Source organism: Microchirus variegatus (assembly GCF_963457635.1).
Source record: "Microchirus variegatus genome assembly, chromosome: 3".
Lineage (NCBI taxonomy): Eukaryota > Metazoa > Chordata > Actinopteri > Pleuronectiformes > Soleidae > Microchirus > Microchirus variegatus.
The window spans coordinates 18,575,988-18,599,525 of NC_139804.1; the positions used below are offsets into that span (position 1 = coordinate 18,575,988).

Here is a 23,538-nt window from a genome sequence, read left to right on the forward strand (position 1 = left end):
CATGAGTTATCAGGGAGCTCATATGCCTTTACTGCACTCTCAGTTATCGCGAGACCACGGAGGGCCTAACTGCCTCACTATCGCGAGATTTCACCAGCTGTTTGGACTTTTTTTTTTAATATAGTGATGCTAGTCGGTCAACACGTGGGTAGGAGAGATTGACTTTCCAAGGGGACACGTCTGAAAAGGCACATTATCAGTGGAGTTCTCACCGTGGCGGCACAGAGGAACCTAAAACACTGTGAGTAAACGAACAACTACTACATAGGAAAGGACGCATCATATAGCGGCTAAGGTGGAAGAGCATGCTAGTCAGTAACCGTCTGCATAATGTGCACTCAGTGTGACTTAGTTCAAATCCACTCACGGGGGTGTAGCAGTGGCACATCGTTACAAAAACACACATTTACTGATATTACCCCACCTCTCTGTGTGATGTCTACAGTTTACCGTGTTTTAAAACTGACGCAATGAGCCCTTGTCATTGAACAACTAGCCAACACATAATTCTCCAACATTACACTCGGCGCACTCCGACTAGCCTCTGTCCAGGTTGTGTAACTGCAGCTAAGCTAATTCCCTATCTGTTTTGCTCCCAGTCCACTAACAAAGGGGCCGTATGTCGTCAATGGTGGAAAGTGCTTTTAGGTTGTCAGGGAAAATTCACCTGGCTATGTTTGCCCCAGGCCCGGCTAGCAAGGCTAACTTGGAGGTCTGAGGCCCAGGCAGGACATAAGTGCTCTTTGGCTAAAAATGTCCTTTAACCCTGCTTCAGTGTGACACTTGCCCTCGGTGGTGCATTAGGTTACGTTTGGAGTTGTTACACAATGCCTTCATGTTGTGGTTTTACACGTTGGTCAGTCTGTGAATGAAAACTCGCGAAATCTAGTAAAACACGAGGCTTTAACCGTGGGACCATCCATTCAACGGTCACAGTCACTGATCCAAAAATAATGCAGTGTGGGGAGTATGCGCTCAGATACGTGCTCATGCACAGGCGTTAGAACATTATAGGAAGTATGCCAGGGTCACACTCTATCCGAATGAATTAATACTTTGTATCATGCTCAATGGCCTCCCAACCTGCCATGCCTTTTCTCCTGTGAAGTAGTAAAACGTTAGCGTGAGGTCACAGCCACCCCTTGTACCGTATTTGATCACAGACAACTCTACACTGAACACCCTGCATATATCGGTCATTTAGTAACCAACTACCATTATACTAGAAATTATTGCATTTGGTCACTTGACACATGCATCTCTCTGAACTGTTAAAGTTGTCTGATATATTCGGCGTTCAATTTAGACAACCAAACGAACACATATAGCTATAATTTCTATAAAATGTTCTCGCTACATGCTAAACCTTCAACCCACCAGTTTTGTTTATATCCCTTCAAACATGAGTTGCACAGTGTCTGCAAATAACATACACGGTTTTGCAGCGGGGTTGGTGTAAAGAGATTCTGGTATACGTAACCTAGCTTCATCACTGTATGGATACACTGAACAGTATGAATGTTAAGCGCAGTCTCCCGTTGTGGTCACCCACAAAGCCGGCTAGCTAGTTATATTAGCATGTTTTAAAATTGGCGCACACGACAGGGGTTATTTTTTAAAGAGTATAGTTTGGAGGTACAGGAGACACGTGGGATTATATGTAACAAACATTGTCGGTAATATCCACAGTAGTAAGTTGAAACGGTCTAAATCGTCGCTGGAAGTTGATATTGTGACACTCGCGTACACTATCGGTGACGTGAATGTAGAGTTTCCTGGTGGTGTCATGCTATTGCTAATTACGTAAATGTGGCTTTCGTTGCATGAGTGTCGGCTAAATTCTCGGGATTAGCCTATTATAGCTAAGATAAATGCGAGATCGGTTGAAACTTGGCTGTAGCAGTGAATGCAGCCAGTGTGTCTGTTGTATCCTACTTTTGACTCCTACGTTTGTGTTTATTGTAACGTCTCCCCTCAGTTTGAGTTTTGGTACAGAAGGAAACGCACGCCCTTCTTATGAGGAATCAATGTGAAGTAGAGTTTTACTGGTTTTCAGCGCACTGCTCTAGTTTGTCCGTGTGTCACATTTACCAGTGATTGACCTTTAACGTATAGAGTACACTGAGGTCATGTTGCACGATGAGGGACTTGAGTGTAGGGTAATCTGATAGTAAAGCATTCAGATTTTAAGATAAAGTTTGTATATATCTATCATCACTGTTTGTTTGTTGGGACTGTAGACAGAGGCTGCAGGCAGGCAGGTTAGGTTGTCTGTATTTGTACATGTTGAATGGTTTTTAACATGTAAATGCCCCGACCATTCCTGTCTGGCAAGATCTAAGGCCTGTACCTTGACTTGAGTGTGTCAAGAAAAGTACCAGGGAACACCCACTGTGTCCTGGAAAGACTGCTCAACATTTGTTTGACTGTTGCTAACTTTTGCTTTAACCTTGTTCAAGGTGAATGTAGTGTGGGCCACCATTGCATGGGCACATGTGCACACAGTGATCAGCAGCAAAGCTACAGGTTTTGTTGTGAGATCACAAGCAGGATCATGTGATCTCTCACGGGTAACGCAGATATTTTGGAAACTTTTTTAATAAATACACTTAAATCCTGGACTAGTTAACATAGTTGACTGATAATAAATAAAACACAAAGTGGTTAGATAGATGTATAAATAGAACATTCTGTCGACAATAAAGTGTACCATATCATAAATTTAATATTTCAAACATATACCAACTTTCTCTTCAGACTGAGAAAGATGTGCGATGATGTTGGATTTCTTATTTTATTTTGTGACCTGCCTGTGGTGGGGCAATTTGCTCTGCATTGTCCCTGGTGTACCCTTATTTCATTAAATTCTGGGTGTTCAACGTGGAGACTATCGTACTGTCAGACTGTCAGCTGTGGTTTGGGTTAGTATGTGAGATTTTTTTGTAAGGGTCTGCTCTGAATCCTTTCCATTTGTCTTTAATTTAACTGATTAGCAGTGATCACATTTTTGTCCTGAAACAATTTGTGCTTGGTGACATTTTGCAAAGCTATACATAGATCCTGTGATTCTCCATTTCTGGTTTTATTATATGCTCAAAAGCCAGTTCTAAAGCTTCAGTGCTATATATATTTTTAAATTCAAAATGTATTATACATTCCACTGTGGAAGCTGGTATTAATCATATGCAGAAGAGGGTGATAGATTTAGACCGAATAGCAAACCAGAGGCAAGGATGTTTTGTCTTGAATAAGTTCACAGTCCTTATAATTGTTGTTTTGAGGTCAAAAACATTTTTTTTTTTACTAAATCTGAGTTTGTGGCCTCATGTTAAGACCTAATTCACTTAACATTCATCGGCAAACCATTTTGTTAGAATTCTTCTATAATTTTGACTGGGGAAAAAAGCTGCCTCAATTTAATAAAGCAAAATAAACTTTCATTAAGCAAACCTAACAATGTGTCAACGTTTATGTGGCACTGTATATAGCTGTAAATGTAAGTAAAATATTAATTTACAAAAGCACCACAGCATGCCGTCATACTGTAATCAACTGTAATTAGAGGTTATGATCTAAATGGTTTTTCATTTGTTGGCACTGGCATGATCAGACGGCTAATGTTTACTTGAAGGATTATATGCTGGAGGTTTTCAGTTTCAGCCCTCAGCTCTTCATCTCACTAGTTTGTTGAGGATTCCTCCTCTTAGGTCATTCCTGTCATTTGATCATTTGTCAAACTGAACTCCCCGCTTATTATGACCCAATAATCACAGTCAACATTGAGCATGCGCTTCTTACTGATCACAAACATCTGTCAGCAGCAACAGTTTGTAAAACTCTTTTGCTGGTGTCTTCAGGGATGCACATTCTTGTAGTTCATAATACATCTATCCACCATCTACCACTTTATCCTCCACCGGAGGGTCGCGGTTGGTGCTGTGCCTATCTCAGCTTACATAGGGCGATAGGTCGGGTACACCCTGGACAGTTTGCCAGTCCATCACAGGGCATTCATAATACAATTGGATTGATTTCGTCACTGAGTACACTTTATTTTAACAATAGAGCTAATTGGCACAATGCTTTTATTGCCTTTTTTCTTTATTTGCTGGAACGTCAGAGTAGTCTTAAATGTACCACCAAGAACTTGGATGAGAATAGTACATTTATTTCTTCGTGACCCTCAACATGAAGGGCAGCCCGAGTCATGCAACACCCTTTATCATTGTTTGTTTTCATGCATTACTGAACAGTCTGCAAGTGCCATTACTGTTATTTCATAGTCAATAAAGAAATATAACTTTGGAGAGTTTTTTTTTATTCCTTGCCTCACAAAGTCACAGATAGAGCTGTAGATACTTCTGGTACCACACAAATACATTTCAATAAAGTAGCTGTATATGCTTTAATAGTATGTTGAAAAGTGGTCAAGTAACTGCAACTTCTACCCTGCAGGGGGTGAACAGTTTATTTAGTTGAGCAGTTGGCTGTGCCATTAGTCATAGAGGTCAGAAGTCAAGTCTCACTGGTGTGCTCTCTTTCTCTCTACACAGATATTATATTGGCCAATACTGCATATTAATGCATTTTAGATTGGCTTCAAACATCTCTACTGTTGACTATTCTGTTGTTTAGGTTGGTATAACAATACATTTTTTTGTTGGTGTCTGTTGTATCACACATTTATTTTTAAATTTCCATGACTTCAGCAGTTAACAGCTGTCAATGTATGTGAATCTACAAATGGAATGGAATAAAATTATTACATTTGATATTATTGATAAAACAACTTTTTTTTTCTTGAAATGTTAAGGGGATGTAACCGGTAGATCTACGGTGATGTGCTGCAACCTTTTGAAAGGAAAAGGTGATCAGGCTTTTGAAGTAGTGCCCCCCAAAATATGGAGTAATCTTTTTATTGATTTATATTCTGCAGTGTCTGTTACTCGTTTTGAAAACCAACTGAAGACCCACTTATTTAACAGGCCTTTGTATCAGCTGAAGTATTTCAGTGTCTGTTTATCTTGTGTATTTGCCTGTTTTTTACCATTGAAATTTTGGTTAAGCTTCAGTCTGGTATTGTTTTTATTGTCTATTTTTTTCTGTTTCTGTGTTGAATGTATTTATGTGAGGTGTTTTGAATCAGAACTAATACAAACTTGTTTTCTTTGCAACTTTCAGGTGTAGCTGCTAGTGTCCTGAGGAAATGCCGCTGAGGTTTCGCTCTGTTGTACCTTACACACTGCCCGGAGTACTTGCACTAATCGGCTGGTGGTGGTACAGCTCACGGAAGAAAGAACGGCTCATCAGTCATGGCAGCCCAGAGGGGGCTCCAACTGATACAGCCGTTATAACATCTCCAGCAGAGAGTAGCAATGGTTTGGTAGAAAAATGCACCGTATCTCCCACAAATGACACCGAATGCCCCACCAATACATCTCCAAATGTCACCAACCAGAAAATCGATAATGAAAACATTTCCCATATCCATGTTCAGGACACTCAAGCAGCACCTTTATTAAAACAAGGTTATGATGAAGGTGCTGCTCATCCTGGCAGAATAAGAGAAGAAGTCCTGAAACCTTCTGTCTTGACTCAGCCATCATCTGGCAAAGAAGAAACCCTGCAGTTGTCATTGAAAGACGATGCAGATGCAGAGGAAAGCTTGTCACTCGGTTTGGTCATAGAGACGGAGAAACACCAGCTCAAAGATCCAGCCTCTGCTTTCGTATCATCGGTAGAAGAGGTCATCCTGCCTTGCCACTCTAATGAAGTCGCCATCTCCCCCACCACAACAGCCTACATTTCTGATGAAGAGAGGCCTGAGCCAGAGGGAGAGGTTGCAAAGCACCACAACATTATTACTACGCAAGATGAGATCATTGTTTGTGCAGTCACCCCAGCCAAAGTTCTGAGAGTGCCCCCATCACAGGTCGTCTCTCAAGAGACGCCACCTTCATTGCAGGATTTCCACCAACACATTCTAACGAGCACACCGGCCACTGCAGACCCAACTGCCATTGCCTTGACCACGGTACAAAACCCCCTCACCTTATCTGTGACCCCAGAGGACATCCAAATACAGAGCAACAGTGGAGGTGAGCAGGATCTGGAGCTTCTGGCAGCTGGACTCATTTATGGGGTCATCTCGGCAGCCACCCAGGAGGTCCTTGGTGTCACCAGGTGCCAGATCACAGACAACAGCCAGCCCAGCTGCAGCAGCAGCAGTCCACCACTGGCTAGCAGCAGACAATGCTCTGAACAGGAGCCAATAATAACAACAACAACACAGCAACATCACCTTCTGACAAGCTCCACGCCAATCGACTGCGAGTCTGAAGAGACGACAGAAAAAGAACAGCAGGGGATGACCAATGGATGCTCCTCAGCCTCTGTATGGGAGCCTGTTGAGATCAGTCTTAGGGATCATCAGACTGATCAGGCAGGACCCTGGCCTACAGCAACACAGGATGCAGCACAGAGCGTGCCTCTGCTAAACATGAAACTGAAAGGCGATGAAACTGTGCTGGCCGAGGACTCCGCTTGCAGCACATGCCACTCTGAGGATGGCATCAGCAGCGAGGACCTCCACAACAGCACGTTGGACAACCAAGTAGATGTGATCCAAGTTACAGACTTGTCAGAAAAGGAAGCAGAACAGACTCAGTCACTAGCTGAGACCTCCACAGAGGCAGCAGGTTTGCCCATAACGGACGAAAACTCACTGGGTTCTGTATGTGAGATAAAGAGGCTCAACGGAGTGGGTCTGAGGAATGGAGCTCATGGGACATGTGACATGGATGCAGACCAGGACCAGTCTGGAGGTGAGGCATCAATCAGTTTGTTTTGGGTTGTTTTTTTCTGAGGATTAGTGTTAGACGTTATTTACAATCACCAATAGTAACTAGGGCTGCAATGAACCCTTGTTGTCAATCACAGTCAATTAATATATTCATAATTTACTAGGGATGCGAATCTTTGGGTGGGTCACGATTGGATTCAAAATCGATTCTCGATTCAAAAATTGATGTGTGTTAAGGCTTACTATGGCATCAAAACAATACAGTTTGTATAAGATAATGTGAACACACAAAGACAAACTTAAGACAAAAGTTGAAATTTATTCATTCAAAACAAAAACTTACTTGTACAAAAAATTAACTTGCATAAATAAAAGCTTAGGCTCGCTGCCTTTTTCTCCCAGAAGTTACAAAATTAAACTGTACACGAATATCTATTTTTCAAAATAGAAACTTAAAGGTGCATTATGTAATAAATCTAAAGCAACTGGCCATAGAATCCTCCCAATATGTCACAGAGACTCAGGAATAATGTTCATATGACATACTGAACTCACCAACGACAACAGAACAGCCAAAATATTTACATTAAAAAATATTTTGCAGACTGTAAATCATGTTTTGGCATGTGGCACCACCTACCGCCGTCTACCAATCATTGCAGTCGGTAGAGTCTCAGCTGCAGAGCAACCACGGGTTGCCAGTTATGTCAGAAAACAAAACCAAAAGGACCTCTGCATTTTGAATTTGGCCAAAATATAGTTGGCCAGATTCTTACATATGGCACCTTTTTTTTCTCCAAAAATCGATTTTTGAAGTTAATGAATCGATTCAGAATCGTGGATGATTAGAATCGCAATTCCTATGTGAATCGATCCCCCCACCCCTATTATTTACACAATCCATTTAGTATATATTGTGTATGAAAATTATATAAAATATTGATATGTTTTTTGCCAAACCTCATCTCAACCAGATGCTTTGAACAGCTTTTTAAAAATTATTATTATCTTAAGTCCTTCTGTAGTCACTAAGTACTTAAAAGATTGTGTGCACTTTCATAGACGGCACCATTTCCTCATTTCTTAGTAAAGGAACATTTGTAAACAATAAGAAAAAGCGATTGTGTTCTACAGCAACACTGGGCTGTATGCAGATGTGCTTGCCTATTAAGTGGCATTAAATGCTCTGTCATCAGCTGATACTGATGATCTGAAAAAAATACACATGATCCAATCCAACTTTATTTATGAAGCACTTTAAAAACAACAGCTGAAACAAAGTGCTGTACATCAGAGATATAATAAAACATACAATACTGTAGAAAATATAAAAACAACACAAATAAACAGGTCATACAATAAAGCTATTAAAAAAAGATAAGTCTCATATTTGGTCGAAATCCAAAGAGTAAAAATGGGTTATAAGTGTTTAAAAGTGGACAGTAAAGGAGTGTGTCAAACATGCTGTGGAAGATTGCTCCACTTGATTGATCGGCCAACCGATTGCCAGTTTCATTGGTCAATCTCATCTTTTGATGTCCCTCCTTGTATGGATCGCAAGCACACAAAGCAGTGGGGGCTTTTCCTCTTTAACGGTGGCCAAAACTTGAAAAAAAGCCTTTGCCAATTACAGAGGAACGCATTGACCATTTTTTCAAAGATGTTGCCTAGGGAGTGGGTTGGAAAACATGCAGATAAAACAAACCAAGAAAGCCTTTAGGATGATATCAACTGTTATCATTCCTCTTATTCAACCCCTATAAAATGATTATAATATTATCTTTAAGTTCAATTACAGAAGTCAGTAGAGTAGTCCCATTAATTGAAGCTGTCTATGATTCTTGTTTTGGTAATGTGAGTTAGTAGTAGTGTTGGTCCTAGGAACCATCTACGGTCTTCACTCGGTCCGTTGCACAGCAGCCATTTTGAGTGTTCACAGTTGGAAAACAGGTGTAGCTAACCAAATGAATGATGGCCGAGTGTAATTTAGCTTCTGCAGTTTCAGTGTACATACAGGTTCACTGTTGCACTCCACCATGTCAAACTGGCTGCTTTGCAAAAGGCCCACACTGCTCTAGATTGGTCTCTGATGGTTTTGGAACCATTGCTACTCACCATTTAATCTCCATTTTTTTCACTTTTTTCGGTGTGGCTTTAGCTTGACCTGGGATTTAGCTAATGCAGCTTTACCATGGTCTACTATTTGTTTCATCACAGCTCCATATGTCATGTGGAGTCTTTCTTTGCATATAATCACACATCATATGGTGTAATGACCCTACTGTGAAAATTGATCTGGCCAAGCAGCTAGAAGGTCTCCTCCCCGATGTCTTCAGGGAGCTCTGTGTCGTGTCATGTGTCTTTGGTCTCAGATCAGACTTCTCAAATTCTAACATAACCAGAATGCCCTTGTAAAATAAGGTAGTTTCACATTATTAATGTTGTAATACTCACTCTCAAGCATTAAAACCAAAACCCAACTACACATTGTCATTTCTTATCAAATGTAATGCTGCTCTTTCCACTTTCCCTGATCTCTCTCTATGAATATTGTGAAATGCTTTGCAGCCCCTAAAGGTCAAACGTATTTGAAAATCATAAGCCCTTTGGCAGAGGTAATTCGTAAACTGACATATTCTTCATGGTGGCACCCTCTGGCTACATGCATGACGAGGTGAAAAAAAAGTGTACGCATGCAAGACTATGCAAAACAAAAGAAGAAGCAGAATCTAGAAAAAAAAAATCTGAACTAATAGACAAACCATAAAGACTAGCTAGTTGGTAGGGATTCCTTGAAAACCGGCTGCTAAACTGCATACAGTGAATTGAGCGCTCTTTAGTAGGGATGGGACTTTTTTGTCGACAAATCGATCGACAATCGACACGTGCGCACCTTGACACGACAAAATGAAGTAGTACAGTGTAGAATAATTTACACCCCCGCGTTGCTGCTGTTAAAAAAAAAAAAGTCGACAAGAAATTTGACACGTGGACCTCGACAATCGACTCTAAAAATGTGTTAAATTCCCATCCCTACTCTTTAGCATAGTTTGGTGTCCATGATGTGATAACACAGGACAGTTTAACCATGGGCAAGCTGGTAGCTAAGAAGTTCAAATCTTATTTGCTTTGCAGACTTTAAAAGAGGGCCTTATTTCTTCAAAACGCTACCTTTTCCAACTGTATCATCTGTATAAAAACTGGGTTTCAGTTACATCCTGGGGTTTCCAAAGCTACCCATAAACTTATTATTTTGAAGTGATCCAGTTGCTGTTGTGATTCTGTCATGCAGATACAGATGCAAGAATCACGGACTGACTAATGGGAAGTGGGTTTCATTGCTCACCCTCAACATGAAAAAAAGTGACGACCTGAGCTCTCGGTTGCAAGACAGAAAAAAAATAAACAAAGGGAACTGTGAAACCAGCTGATATACTGTATGTACCGGTGCTCATGCAGCACAAAATCATCAAGCTGCAGTAATGACCTGTAGTTGAACAGTTATTGACTGTGTATTCATAAAATATATCAGGCTTGGTAGGACATTGTAAAAACTGAAACGGCTTTGGAAAGGAAAAAAAGTTTCCTCATGGCTCCTGCTGCTTTGTCAACATATTGATTCGGTGCGCTGGAGCTTTAAATATTAATGTTGCTGGAAATTTGGAAATTGCTTGTAAAGTTTTTTTGTGTGCCTGTGTCTGTCCTCAGGCTCCGATGTGAATAGTATGGACTCCGTTGACAGCGGCTGCACTATGGGCACAGGGGAAAGTCAGAGCAACCATGCTGCTTCCTTGAGCTCTGAGCTCGCCATTTGGGAGATAGAGGTGCCAAAGGTGAGTGCAAATGGCAAAACAAAAGCAAAACACACCATGTTGGTATGAAATATTTGATCACCTCCCTTTACACACAAGTTTATTCTTCCTTCATATGCAGTAATGGCATGTTTTCACTAGCCAGACTCAACTCGGCACAGCTATTTTGCGTTTCCAATAGCGATAGTACCTGGTAAAAAGTGAGCTGAGGCGATACTATGCAAGTTGTCACCAGAGGAATCATCACAGGAAGAGGCATGCGCGAGACTTGAGGCAACAGGAATCAAGCTGAACAATGCCAAACTGTTGATCAGTTAAAAAGACTTAAGAGTATTAAAAATGTCAATATTTAAGGAGTCTAGTGTATTTAGCGACAGCACAGATCGTGACCGGCAAGACGCATCAAAAACCCTGCCACAGTGACTGTGTTGGACTGTCTGTGGTCCAGACATGGAGGACGTACTGAACAAATATTTTAATGAACTGTTTCTATTGATTCAGTTACACTTAAAACAATTGCTCACTAGTCACTCATTTGTGTGTGTCATGTGGAAAACAATGTCACGGCAGCTTCATTCAGCCATGCATTGATGTCTCCACCCAGGTTGAGGAGGCACTATATTGTAATGGAAAACAAGCCTAAACCGTGTGTAAAAACATACGCACAGGCAGCCATGTCCTGTTCTTGGCCCACACACACAAGGAGAGGGGTAGAAGGAAATGGAGCAACTGAGTGTTGACTCGTGAAAATATATCGCAATATGATTGTCTTGCAATATATTTATTATCACACAATCATTCTATTGTGATATTATTAGTATCGTGAGGCACCCTGTGATTCCCAGCCCATCCAAGACATCTATTGTTGACATATCATTGTCTCTGCTACCTGTCTCTCTGCTCCAGCATCTTGTCGGGCGGTTAATCGGGAAGCAGGGGAGATTTGTGAGTTTCATCAAGCAGAACTCTGGTGCAAAGATCTACATATCCACCCTGCCTTACACACAGGACTTCCAGATATGTCACATAGAGGGTGAGTTCAACCAACCACATCCACACTTGGGAAGAAGAGGCAGGGTGCAGGGAATCACTGAGGATTTTAGCTAAACTTGTTTTGGATAGCAACTGAAACGCGTGTTTGATCTCTCTACAGGTACGCAGCAGCAGGTTGACAAAGCCCTGTCATTGATTGGGAAGAAATTTAAAGATCTGGACATGACAAACTTATATGCACCTCCACCACCAGCACTCACATTGCCATCACTTCCCATGACTTCCTGGGTAAGGATGTGCTCTCTGGCTGCTGCTCCGAGTCTCCACTTATCAAAAAGCCGCTGTGTTCTCCATGTTAATCCAAAGTTGTGGGATATACTTTGCTTTGTGACCTAAATTACCCATTCAGACCTCCTAACATCTGAGTGATTTGAGCACAAGTGGACTATCCGTTTGCAAATCTGAATCAATCCACTTTGTGTAAATGCATCTTCAGAACCTGTCACAAAATCTACATTTGGAGGTGGTTTGTGGAATTGTGGCCACATTCATGAGTGTACCTGAACATATCTTTGTTAATACCAGGTGTGAACATGAATTGTGTCCAATTGTGTTTGAACCTCTCAGGACAGATTATAATACTAGGTCTGAATGAGGCCAACAATGAAATAGCCACAACTTTGCCTCAGGAACTACTACCATATTGTAATAAAAACAGGTTTCCATAGAAGCAAGTTCAACTTGTTTTGCCAAACTTTAAAACAAAGAGAGGCCTGACCAATGAAGTGAGTTCAACAAATCTATTTTTTTCTATCTAATTTGTATCTTGTTTGACTTTCCCTAACATTGACATTGTTAATATCTTGTACTACAAAGCTTGCTGCTAGCTGGCTCGGTTAACTCTTACCTGGCTACAAATGAACTAGTGGTAGGTGGAGGAGGTGGAGCCTTTCATTTTACGAGATGCTGACAGAACCTATTTAAGAACTTAATATAGTTCTTGGTATGTCAATATGAGAAGAAACACTGTTAAGTAACCTCAAGCGTTGATGGTTTTAGTAACTGACACAAAATATAAATAGGATTAGGTGACTGGCATTGCACTTAAAATATCAGAACTTATTTAAAGCTTTTTTAAAGACAAACTAACTGCATTATATAAAAACATACCAATGTGTAGTAAAACGATGTTCTAGCTTTTGATCTTCATTATCGCTATTGTCTTGTGTTTGAAGTTTGTATGCATGCTCTGTCTTTTCCTTTCAGTGAACTTCTATAGCAGCGCTACAGCACCACATACAGGGCTGATATATACTACAGTGTTGTTTGGAAGGTTAGGGTTAGGGCTTTGTGTATATGAAGACAAACAATTCTTGTTTCAAGAAAGAACAATATATGTTTACGGAAAACTTTTAAAGAAAATTGTTTGTTAAGGGGAAGTTCTGTTTCTGTTTTTTTAAGACCTTACCATATTTTTGATGTAAATCAGTCGGATCACAATCTAATGTCTTTTTTGACGAGTGGTTTTTATTTCTTAGAGTTCAGAAACTTGGACTATCGATGCTCATGAGTGCTAGCAACATATGATGTACCATCTCTCCCTCCTTGCACCTTACTAGCACTTTGTCCAGCTTGTCTCCTCTCTGTAGGTTTATTCTGATTTTAGGTTTGCACCATACCTGAAACCTGGAAAGTAATAATTGTGGTTTTAGCCTCAATAATAGGCTAAAACATGTAATCTGTCCTCACAGCTCCTGCTTCCCAGTGGAGTGACAGTTGAAGTGATCGTGGTAAACATTGTGTCAGCCGGTCACGTCTTTGTCCAGCAGCACACCCACCCTACCTACCACGCCCTGCGAAGTCTCGACCAGCAGATGTTCCTCTGCTACTCCCAGCCCGGCACCCCGGCCTTGCCGTCACCTGTTGAAGGTAACCACGGTCACAAAGTGAGATTAAAGTCTCAGGTTTTCTGCAAAACTTGTTTTTCCACTTACTTTCTCCAAATATTTAATAATCTCTACCCAAAATACATACTTTGCAGAAATCTTAAGCCACCATTAGATTTGTTGTTTTAGCAATGCTATAACAACAATAGAGGATAATTATTTCTATTTCATTTGTTGTTGTTTTTTTAAAAAACAAAAACAAACACCCTCTACAGGTGTCAAGTATTTAGTGTGATCTACCTTTACACTTGAACAGTAACACAGCTCTGTTAATACTGGAGTGGAACCTTAATTAACGTTACTGGTAAATCATGTGTTTATCCTACTTTTTCATTTAAAGAAATCTCTGCTGTAAAAAACTATTACGCCAGGTCAAGACCAGGGGTCCGTTTCACAAAGCAGGTTTAGTGAAAACTCTGAGTCTGTTAACCCTGAAATGATGGAAACTTTGAGTTTTCCATTTCACAAAGGGAGGTAAGTCAAACCAGAGAAAGAGGAGTAACTCTAGCCTGTTTCACAGAGAGAGGTAACTTAAGCTCTCGGTCAGTTACCATGGTAACATGCTCTATGAACCTAACCTGGTCGGGAGCAGGTTTTCAACAAACCTGTAGTTTCTCTCCGTCTCCGCCCTCTTTCAGACACACACGGTATTTGATTTCCTCATTCAGTCAGCAGAGTTTTGGCGTAGTATAGTTCTGCCGTCTGTTTTGCCGTCTACATTAGAAGTTATATTAGGTGGCAACTATTTTCACTACCATGGCATGTCCTTTTGACAGTGATCCCGTGGATGAAGGTGCAGCATTGCTGCGCAGAGAATTTAATATTCGTCGGGAGATGATTATCAGACTGCGCATAGATGTTCTTGCATTTCCAGACACTTCTCTTTTTGAATGGTACAGTTTCATGTCACAGTCCATCGTTTACTTACACAACCTAATCCGTCCTTACATTTCCAACATTAACAACAGAAGTCATGCTTTCACGTCCCAGCAGAAACTGTTGCGCTGGGTTTTTTTTTTTTACAAATGGGAGTTTTTTATAGAACGTCGGAGATGCAGAGCACTTGAACATGATGTGCGTGAAAACAGCATTATGTTGGGGATAAAACAACTGTACAGTCAAACAGCCACTTCATATTTACTTTATGTAAAACATCATCAAAATGAGGTACCCTCATGAGATTATGCCGAGGTCTTACCTGTTTGAACAATGTTTTTATGTTTCATCTTAAACTGCTGCCAAGTGCGCTTCTCCCCCGCGGGATTACACCTAAATGAAATAATTTAACAGGCTACCACTCAAGTAGTTTCCCCCTGTAATATTATTTTGATTGCGCAAAGGACGACATTTAAACTTACACATCAGCAGCAGTGTTCTCTGACGCCATCTCCCTCTCTTTTGCTGCTGCAGCAGTGTTACACTTCTTTCTAAAACTTGCTCAAACTCACGTATGAGCGCTTTAATGTTTTCAATCCCGGTGGAGTGTAGAACGTCACCCTCCGCTTCCCCGATGCCAAGGTGACTCCTTGAAACGGGGCTCCATTGATGCTGTCTTTTTAGACTTGTGGTGCACGCGCTTAACTCCAGGTGAAACTACTCTGAGTTGAATAAACTAACTCAAATCAGCTGTTGTGGAACTGAAAACTCAGTTTCCTATCTCAGAGTAGATCAACTCAGAGTTCAGGGTTAGACTCATTGTTTGTTGAACCTGCTTTGTGAAACGGACCCACGGTCAAGACATGCTTGAGCATTACATACACATGTTGCATGAGTTAAACTCATTGACAGCTCGCCAAAATATAAGACCAGCTTTAAGTCGCATCACTTCATTCCAAATTCCAATGATCAAATAATTTGACAGACAGAAAAAACAACAAAGCTAATGGGATGGCGCCTGAAACTTTTGCACAGTACTGTATATTCAATAATTTCAGAGAAACTGTGCAAATAAATTATATTATTTTCTCCCCAGTTTGTCCATTAGAGGGAGCTGTTTAAATACTGTCGTCGGGTAGGCTTTTCAACCTTATCTCTGTGTCTTGCAGTTGGTGTGATCTGTGCAGCCCCAGCTGTGGAAGGTGCCTGGTGGAGAGCTCAGGTCATCACTTTTTATAAAGAAAGCAATGAAGTGGAGATCAGATATGTTGATTACGGAGGCTACGACAGAGTAAAGATAGAATCTTTACGGCAGATAAGGTGAGTGTCACTGTGTTGCAACTGTAATGGAAAACGGTGTTAAGAACATTGGATTTTAAACGTATATAATGTACCTGTACTTGTTAATATTGGCAGCTTTCCAGACCAAAATGGTAGTGATTAAAAGGGTGTGCATAAATCTAGTGAAAAAATGTGAGGGGGATAACTTGTCTACCTAACAGGGGCAGGTATGCTTTATAAGGTTCCAGTTCTTATAACATACAGTGACGGACCTTAATTTGGAATTATTTCGCTTTGTTCACTTTTTGTCAAAATGTCCGACCACATTCTTGAAACTAATGTATGCAACCTTTAAAATAACTTTAAATGGAAATATGCTTCAGATATTTCAATTTTTTATTTTTCTCGTCCCTTTTTTTTCCAGGTCTGATTTTGTAACGCTACCATTTCAAGGTGCAGAAGTACTGCTTGACAACATTGCCCCTCTTCCAGGTACAGAACAATTTATTTTGTCATGCATTTATAAAATCTATTCATCAGAAGTTAACATCATGTGGAGTAAATCAAACGGTATTGATGTCAGTTGAGATCCAGGCTGATAATGTGTGTAATCTGCAGATATTGTCTGGCTGTATTAAATGGTAAGTCTGAAATGTCTGTGTACAGGAGAGGATCGATTCTCACCAGAGGCAACATCTGCGTTGGAGGAGATGACCAGAGGAGTGCCACTGCTTGCACAGGTCACTAAAGCTTCATCACAGTAGACCCACTGTAGAAAGACCGTAGAGTGTCCTCTAATCTGACTCTAATCTGGCTGTTTGTCTGCTTCTGTTTTTGTGAAGGTATCAAACTATGACAACAACACAGGCCTCCCACTCGTCCACCTGTGGAACATGGTTGGAGATGAGGTATGATACTCCGCCAGTCACACACTGTATGAGTCACATTTATTTAAAGGACAACCAAACCTCTTGTGAGGTCAACTGCCTAATGCCTGATTTTGCAAAATGCAAGGATGTGAGATGAGTGAGAGAGGGGAGAAGGGGGAGAGAGAGTGGGGAGCAGTGCAGGGGGCATGGTCAGGTTGTGAATCTGGCACTGAATTGGTGCTGCGTTGAAAAGTGGGTTGAGCCTCTCACTTGCTCGCTCCAGGCTTCTTGCAGTTTGGGCCATATCCACACGGAAACCCCTCAAAACGCTGTTATGACGAAGATCAGTCGCGATGAAGTGCAGGGGATCCGAGTAGATCTTAGTAAAACATGTAAATAGACTTTTAAGAGCGCACTTTTCATTTTTTCACTCCGCGGTCTCAACCTCTTTGTGTAGAAGACACTTTAGTGCTGCAATTAAGGGAATAACATCTCTTTAGTTAGCTGCTCAAAGGGGGCAAGAAGAGCGAGTGTTCTCTGTTGTGAAGTGAATGTCGCAGGGAGTTCATAATCTGCCCCATATGCAGCCAAGTTTTGTTGGAATCATTTTATTGGTGTTCCAAACTGATCTTGGACAGACTCTTAGCAGGAATAGACAGGCGTGTGCTGGTCACAGCTTTTGTGTGCGTCATCGCAACATCCTGTTTCGGTTGTGCATTGGTGTTTACTTTTGGAAATGCCTTTTTTTGGTAATTTTTGTACAAAATTTTTCGGCGGCACACATTTTCAGTGCATCTCTAATCTGTATTGTTCATTCAAGTTTCACTGTTAATCTTCAACAAGCTGACTTGATTTACTTTTCATTAGGGCTGCAACTAACGATTAATCGGTCCATTATTTTTCGATTAATCGATGAATCGGTTAAAAAAAAGAAACATTTGTAATTGCCACATCTTTATTCAAAAATGGAACATTTCAAATTCATAGTGCAGACTAAAGTGTAAAAACAACTGGTTATTGCTCCAACGTCTCTGATCTATCAAAAGTAATATTAAATGATAAAAAAAAAAAATCAAAACTAGAATAACACAAAAAAACATACAATGTATGATATACATACATTTACAGGTTAAAGTAAGCTGTAAGTACTTATACACACACACACATACACACACACACACACACACCCCCCCCCACACACACTTTAACCAGCTTTCGCTAGTTTAATAAACTGTTCATGTTTGTAAAGCTGAATAATGAATAAATTAACCCACTAAACGGGAAACATGAGAGACTAATGCTACATGTCCTTACTTCCTTACTCCCTTCCTTGTCACGGAGGACTCTGACGTGTTTTCTTTTTAGGTGCTGGTTAATCACCGTGGTTCTCTCGTGCCATGCCATTTCGCTCTTGCAAAGATTGTAGCTAACACACTTTTTAGGTTCATGAATGGCAAAGTGTTCCCACATTTTAGAAGATTTCGGCGGAACGGTTTTCTCCGCCTCCGCCATGTTTCAAGTCTAAAAGTTGAGTTGTCGCTCACTCTAAAACTTTCCCGCACCGCTTATTCGCTCGACTATTCGCGCGCACACAAGGCTCGCTGTGGGCGTGCATCAACCGGCATGAAACAGTCGGCATCTGTAAACAGTTCCGCGCCTAGGAGCGACGTATTAATCGCGCGACTCAGCGAATCGATAATTAAATTAGTTGCCAACGCTTTTAGTTATCGATTTTTATCGATTTTATCGAGTCGTTGTTGCAGCCCTACTTTTCATTGAATATAGTTGGCAACTCTGTCAAAAAATCTCCAAACACAAGAGTATGATGATAACAGCAACAATAGGGACAATGCAAGACAGCTGGGACTATGATATAATCATTTTCCCAAAGTTGGGTATTCAGTCTACATGAAAATGCAAGTGCGTTGTGCTGTTTTCAATAATACAGTTTCAGGTTTCCCAAAATGCATATTCTGTGTGGAAAAACGCCTGTTTAAAAAAAAAAAAAAAACAAAAAAACACCTATGCATATTCAATACGTGTTTCCATGTGGATAGGCTCTTAGAGAGCAAGGCGACAAAAAAAGAGAAAGGGATTTATTGGTTACATTTGTCTTAAGTGGTGCCTGCTGTGGGTCCTTTACACGGCAGACATTTTGACTTGATTTAACAATGAAAGCACAGGTGTTATTTATTATATTGACGATGACTGTTCACTTCATCGAAGTCATGACGGAGTGAAGGTGAACATGCATGCACGCCAGTGTCGTAGCCACTATTTTTCAATAGGGTGGACTTTTTTTGCGAAGTAGGGTGGGCCACTATTTTTACTCTTTTTTTCTTTTTTATTATTTCTAAAAAAATAACGTTATTGTCAGTATGCCTACAGCAATTGTCCTGAAATTTAACGGCACATTATTTCATCACATATCAGACAATTAATGGCAAACAAATAGGCTACATCGATTAAAAACAGCTGGCGCCCGGCCTCCAGGCTTGGATTAAGCAATACGCACAAGAACGAACAAAATCAAAAGTTTAGGCGAGTCACAAGGAGTGATTAATGACTTTGTATTATTATTAGGCAGTATTTGTCCCAAAATTAAACATTTGATTTCATCACATATTAGACGATTAATTGCAAACAACAATAGGGTACAATGATAAATAGATTATACTTTATTAGTATTTTTTGAGGCACAAAATGCATGCATATGTGATTTTAAAAATCTATTTCTTTGTGAACAAAAAAAACGGCCCGGTCAGACAGCCTGAACTCAAAACATTAATTCTGTGGTAGCCCAACAAAACAGAAAATGACAACTACTGACCAAGAAAGGCTATTGAATTTAACAAACATGTGAGTGAGGGAGTGAGGGAGGGATGGATGGATGGATGCTCGGCGCTTTGGCCGAGTCAGAGCACCGGAGAAGGAGAAAAAAGTGAGGCTCAAAAACAATCACATGACTGGGGGTTAATATCTTACCTTGTGCCAAGGAGGTAAGTGGCACAAGGACAATAGCTACTGCCACCGCTAGTAGAGTGTTACTGACCGGGGACAGCGCGATGCGTAATCTCTCGCCATCAAATTCAAGTTAATGATGGGCACCTCTGATATGGTGGGCCAGCTGTCAATCATATTGGCACTGGCCCACGTTGGCCCTTATGTGGCCACACGCCTGATGCACGCTAAAAACAAGGGCGCTTAATGGAACTCTGGCATTATTAATTAACTGGTTACTTAAATGTTTTCAGTTATGTATTTTCTTTCTGCAGTAATTGACTGATTTATCCCACAGTACCCTGAAACAATGGCTACTATGCAAATGGCCTATTGCTAGTTTTCTAGTTTTCCCAGAGTTGTAAACCCCAGCTTTAACAGAATAAAACGGATTGTGTCTGCCCTGATAGACGACTCTTGTATGATCCTACTGTCTTTGTTCCAGGTGATCTCAGTGAACCGTACGCTGGCAGAGAGAAACCTGGGTGTCTGGATGGAAGGATTTTTGAACTAACATGCTCTGACCTTTTACAACTTCATCCTCCCACATTATTCTGTTGTGGTCAGCGTTGTGGGATCCACCCCACCACTGGATCGAAGAAGATTGTTTTTCTTTCATTTTTTTTTTCTTTTGTTATTGTCCTCTTTACCCTTCCCCATTCCTTTTGAAAAGAAATTAAAAAAATAATTGCAGGCATAATCCACAAGAACACGGCACTGCTTCGAAATAAGACGACCTCCCCCTCTGATACTTGTACACTAAATGAACTTGAAGAGGTACAGTTTTTTGTTTTTTAAAAAAAAGAATCTATATTATAACTAAATAAAGGTGCAGCAAATATTTTTTTCCTCCACCCATCCTACCTTAATTTTTGCTCTGGGCCTTTGCACTTTGGTTGTGGATCATCATGCTGTGTGGAGAGACTGTTTTAAATGTTCACTGACACCACGGCTGGAGTCGCGTGCAGGTCACTAACTTTTCTAAACGACGAACTGGCAGATGTTTGTCGTCTGGATAGAATGTGGGGGACAGAAAGGCTTTGGAGACTGAAGGGTAAAGAGAGGTTCCTGGTGGAGCATAGGGCACCATCTGCTCTGACGCTGACTTTTCTGGTGTCTCCATCCAGAGCTGCTGCAGCACCTTCAACCAGGACAGAGGACCTGCTTTTCCTTTGCTCCTGTTTTTCTCCACCAGCTTTCACTGCATCACAGATTAACCTGTGGAAGTTTCATGCTATCACACAGAAAAATGCAGTTGAATTCTGGACCAAGGAAATTTTGGCAAGATATTTCAGATGAATTAATTTCAAAGTGTATTTGGTCAGAGAACATTTTGTCTGTTTTTTAATCCTCACAATGACGTTCTGTTGACTGTAAAGATCCAGCATTTTGCACCTTCTAACCCCAATCTTTAGTCGTCAAAAGTCCTGATAATCTATGATATACACCCACAGAGCACTTTATTAGGAACACCAGCTTATACATCACCTCCAGCAGTAGTGTGGCAGCAGAGCAAAACCTAAAATGATTTGGGAGCTTTATGACTGAGATTTTTGTCGGCATTAGATGCTTAAAGTTTTTCTGGTTTTGATGGTCAGAATGACCTCAACGGAGGATCAGTCAGAGATTGCAGACTTCAACCCATTTATGCAACAAGCCTCTGGCGCCCTCTGCTGGTCATAGTGGCAAGTGGAAGTGTGGAAACACAAACACACAGAGCCACTCCGTGGGAGTGAAGTAATAAGTGTCTTCTGTGTTGGGAATGAAAAAAACATTTTACTGTGGTAGAGCAGGAGATTAATGAGCAGATAATATCCATATCCCGATTTTAAGCGGATTGGGTTTTGACAGCAAAATAAACCCCACTTGCATTTGCAGGTGGTTTGGTTTGATACATGATGCTCAAATCAGATTTCAAATTATACTTTGCTTCCCTCTGAACACGACACAACAATTTTGTCAAAAACACTAATAACATAAAGGGCCATTTTTTTTGAGTATGTGTACCCACCACAAATCTGGGTACACATACTGTTACTGTAGCAACCCTTGCAAAAACACTGGATAGGACCGTCTGCCTGAAAATAGCCAATCTCAAAAGAAAACAGTTTGTAGAACTGAGGCTGTTCAGACAGATCAAACGAGAAGAATCTCTTGTGATGTTCCTAATAAAGTGCTTGCTGAGTTTATACTAGTCAACACTATTTCTTTTGCTCCAAGTTAAGAACAGGAGCTGAATTAAATTCATTTGGTGCATTTTTTTTCTTCAAAGAACTATCAAAAAGACAATTACATTTTGAGGGGAAATGGCTGCTAGGGGTCAGAGGTGATGGGTCTACTCCTGCACTGTACACGTGTGACGACACGTTACTGTACGTCTCCTCTGGTTTCATCCTCTGACCAAAGAAATCCATGCTTGGTGAGCTGGTACACAACATTAATACACTGTTAGTGATTGATGCGATGTTATTATAATGTGGAGCATTATCTACACACTTATACAAGGGAACCACTGAAAAGGAGACGCCACTGTTGCCCTTCACTGCAGAACTATGACTGCGTCAAATTAACACTGGTGCAGGGAAAGAGTATGAGCTGCCTTTTCAACGTGGGATTGTGTTAAAGCTGCACTAGGCGACATATTTATGACATTATGAATCAGTACACCCATATTGATCTTTCTGCATGAGGTGCATCAGATGGTCTGAAAGAGCGTTGTTTCAGGGTAAGATTGCCCAATCATAGGTCAGTACAGAGAGATGGGACACTCCTATTGGCTGTTCTAAAAAGTCGCTATATTATATCTGTTGATCTATCTATTATATCTGCCTTCATGAACTGACTATGAACTAACAGTTGATGAAAGTAAACAACTGACTATTTCTGCATCCAGCCTGCCTACTGCAGCTTTAACTTCTCTTTATAGTAAGTCTTCAAATCTGAGAACTGTTGAGATGATTCCAATGTTTAGAAACGGATGTAATGAAATACATTCTGGATAAATCTGGATATCATCATCGTCAGAGCCAGGAATTAAAATGGTGATGCCTGCAGGGAGAGACGCAGCCAATTTCGAATATTTTTTAATTTGAACAATACACAGTATGATGGGATGTAGTATTGAAGTACATCACGAACATGAAGCAGACATGTAATCACAAAAGAATGCATTGCTAATGTTATGGGGGATAAGTAACAACACATTTATTTGTCAAATAAGAGAAAAAGGTGTGTGGAGAATGTAGGACATGGAAAATGAAGGGAAAAATCAGCTACTGTCGCCATTGTTATGTATCCCAGTTAGTTCCGATTGGCAAAATATCAAAATAATAAATTTTCACACATAAAGAGTTTGCCATACACAGCAGGAGGTTTTCATAATGGGTAGTGTCTTGAGTGAAGGACGCAGGAATTTTCCAGACAATTCCCTGCTGTCTTCTCTTATGGATGAGAGTGGACATTGGGAATTTAATTGGGAGAGCTGGAGGGAAAAGTGATGGAAAATATCTGGTGTGACTTATGTCCACATTTGTGTTCTTGCACGAAGCATCTGGACAGCTTCTGGAAAATGTCCAACTTCAGTGCATGTGTGAAAGCAGCTCTAAATGAACTTAGTGTGCTGGATCAGAACCAGCATCATTTTTCAGCCCGAGTACAGATCTGTTAGGAAGAACGATCAGGTGGTTTGGTGTTTTAAGTTCACTTACGATGACGATTAAGAAGCATAGACTGTATATACAAATGGACGTAGTCTTCTGGTTGCAAAGCGACCTTGGTCAGTCTCACTGGTGTCCACTCATGTGTCATTCTTTATCGTCTATTTTCCTATAAATGGGAATATGATTTACAAAACTGACATCATGTTCTATTGACGAAGACCTGAAACTAGTGATTGAGACCATAAACTCCTCAGGAAAACGTTTTAAATCAAGTGAGATGTAGTCTCATTTTCCTATAGA

The 23,538-nt window shown here is 40.7% G+C and overlaps 1 protein-coding gene across 1 annotated transcript; it reads left to right on the top strand.

Annotated features, from left to right (window-relative positions):
* The first annotated feature begins 231 nt into the window (after positions 1–231).
* Positions 232–20,827, top strand: akap1b (A kinase (PRKA) anchor protein 1b). Its single transcript, XM_083886661.1, has 11 exons — positions 232–241; positions 5,182–6,824; positions 10,511–10,635; positions 11,521–11,647; positions 11,768–11,895; positions 13,359–13,536; positions 15,599–15,749; positions 16,135–16,202; positions 16,377–16,450; positions 16,553–16,618; positions 20,025–20,827. Exons 2-11 carry the CDS (start codon positions 5,207–5,209, stop codon positions 20,091–20,093), a joined length of 2,604 nt encoding a protein of 867 aa, XP_083742787.1. The 5' UTR covers positions 232–241; positions 5,182–5,206; the 3' UTR covers positions 20,094–20,827.
* The last annotated feature ends 2,711 nt before the right edge of the window (positions 20,828–23,538 follow it).

Coding starts and splice junctions, on each gene's coding strand:
- akap1b (XM_083886661.1), top strand. CDS start 5,207: ATGCCGCTGAGGTTTCGCTCTGTTGTACCTTACACACTGCCCGGAGTA. Junction 6,825..10,510: donor AGACCAGGACCAGTCTGGAG/GTGAGGCATCAA, acceptor GTCTGTCCTCAG/GCTCCGATGTGAATAGTATG. Junction 10,636..11,520: donor GGGAGATAGAGGTGCCAAAG/GTGAGTGCAAAT, acceptor TCTCTGCTCCAG/CATCTTGTCGGGCGGTTAAT.